This window comes from Marmota marmota, unplaced genomic scaffold (genome assembly GCF_001458135.2).
Source record: "Marmota marmota marmota unplaced genomic scaffold, marMar, whole genome shotgun sequence".
NCBI classification, from domain to species: domain Eukaryota; kingdom Metazoa; phylum Chordata; class Mammalia; order Rodentia; family Sciuridae; genus Marmota; species Marmota marmota.
In genome coordinates, this window is record NW_026000103.1 from 65,180 (window position 1) to 67,524 (window position 2,345).

The 2,345-nt window shown below is 36.9% G+C and overlaps 1 protein-coding gene across 1 annotated transcript; it reads right to left on the bottom strand.

Moving 5' to 3' along the window:
- Positions 1 to 418: 418 nt before the first annotated feature.
- Positions 419 to 982, bottom strand: LOC107156465 (interferon beta-like). The gene has a single exon (XM_015502549.1). It carries the CDS (start codon positions 980 to 982, stop codon positions 419 to 421), a length of 564 nt encoding a protein of 187 aa, XP_015358035.1.
- Between the last annotated feature and the right edge of the window lie 1,363 nt (positions 983 to 2,345).

Genomic DNA, 2,345 nt, shown 5'->3' on the forward strand with positions numbered 1-2,345 from the left:
TTATTATGTAGTACCTTGTGTATTACATGTGGCTTCTTTGGAATATAAATTTCTCAGGGGAATTTAAATGTCAGGATTTTAAATTATGGCATGGGCTAGAAACTCTACTACTTTACAGGCACATTTTACAAAGAGCATCTAAGAGGGGTTCTGAATATGTGAACATAGGGGTTTTATAAATCAAGTTGAAATTGAAACTGCCACATGGATTTTTGCATCATAAATAATTTATTTTCCAATGTAAATATTTAAATAAATAATGAAATAACTTAATTCATAAATTAATTTAAAAAGTTAAAAATGTCTATTGTCTTTTCAAAGGCACCCCATTTGCTGTCAGACACTGAATGAGCCTCTGCTGGTTGAAGAATGCCTGAACTCATCGTCTGGTCAAGACGTGGTGCCTACTGGGCCATCTTCAGTTTTGGAATTTATCTGTAAGTCTGTTAATGAAGGAGAAGTTCCAGTAGAGTTCATCTCTGACTACTCTCCAGGCACAGCTGCTGTACTCCTTGGCCTCCAGGTACATCCGGATCCTCACATAGTAACTCTTCAGGCGCAGGATAATCATGGAGTATGCCTGTCTTTTGTTTTCCTCCCCCAGTTTCTCTACCACCGTTGTGTTCAGGAGGACCATCTGCTGATGGAGTTCACGAAGGAGGTCTGTGACAATGGTGTTATTCCAGTCAGGATTAGAGTAGCCTTTTTTGAATACATGAAAGATGTCCTTGAGCATCTCATAGATGACAAAGGCAGCCTGTGCCTTCTGGAACTGCTGTGGATGTTTGATCTCCTTGGGGATCTTGAAGTCCATCCTGTCACTGAGGCAGTCTGCAGGCCTTTCATTCAACTGCTCTAGGAGCTTCTGACATTCCACACTGCTGTTGAACTGTTGGAGTCGAAGCAGGTTGTAACTTAGGGAAAGAGCTGTGGTGGAGAAGCACAACAGGAGAGCCGGTTGGAGGATGCACCTGTTGTTCATGATGACAACCAGAACAGCGCTGCCTACAATCTATGCAAGGTTGCACAGACTGCAAAGGTCTGCAATGTGAATGTCCTGGCTCCATGGGGATGGGCTATTTATATGGCATGGCCCTCTCTGTTTCAGAGGAGTTTCCCACTTTCAGTTCTCCCTTTCATTTTTACTATGTCATTTTCTTCTTATTGCATTCTTAAGAGTTTCTAAAACCCTATTTATTTGAACTCCTGATTACTCTATATAATGTATATTATGGAAAAAGTTATACAAACTGTGAGAATTTCTAATATTGTATAAAGTTTCAGTAATTTCTAAAGCAAAGGGGGAGAAAGGGACTTTAGAGGAAACAGAGAAGCCCCAAATAGTTAAGAGTCATTAACTGAAAAGCCACTCAGAACAGCAGCTGGATTGGGGTTTTGCCTATTGCCAATAGTAGGTTCGTGTGAGAGGGCCTAGGGGAGTTCTGAGAGACAGTGGAATAGTGCAGGGAAGAGAAAGTTTCAAATCAACTGTGTCTGAAATAGTGACATGTCTTCCATTTTGTTGGCTTACATCCTTGCTCTTGAAGTTGTTAGCCACCATGTGAGGGGTCTGACTGCCCTGAGACTACTGTCCTGAAGGGAAGGCCAAACTAGCTCAGGGGACTCCAGGTGGAACTTGGCAAGATCATTTAAATGTTTAAACAATGAAATCCCTTTAACTTGCAATAGTATGAAAATTACCAATGACTGTCCCTGCAGAAGTGTGTGTGAGTGTATAACACACGCACACAATATCTGTAAATGCCCTTGCAGCAACGTCATAATAAAAAATACAAATATCCATCAGGAGAGAAGTGGCTAAGTAATACCATAGTACAGACAAAATGGAATATTATTGCATCATTAAAATGGAAACAGTTGATGTAAACCTATGTCACACATTTCTTTAATGAAATGAATATAATATATGAAATATATTATACTCATTAATTATAATATAAAATAAATAAATATGAAATATATAATATCATATAATATCAGTAAAATGTAATATAGATCATATAATATAAATATCAATGATTGTATATTATATATAATAGATTAACTATAAAATAATGGATATGGTAATATTGTTTGTTTTATAGATTAATGAAAGACACACAAACACAAATTTACATGAATACATATGTTGACACATGCATATTATCTTTTTTACCAGGTACATTCACTCAAATATTAATAGTAGTCACTTGCAGTGACAATGCTGGCAGAGGTGAAAATGTGGCTTGAAAGAAAATTTTTTTCATTTTCACAATGTAAATTTAGAAATATTGACAATTTTTTAGTGTGCAATTTCTTATTGATGCATTATAATTATGTAGAGT

Excerpts from the sequence above, each read along its gene's own strand:
- LOC107156465 (XM_015502549.1), bottom strand. The coding sequence starts at position 982 with ATGAACAACAGGTGCATCCTCCAACCGGCTCTCCTGTTGTGCTTCTCC.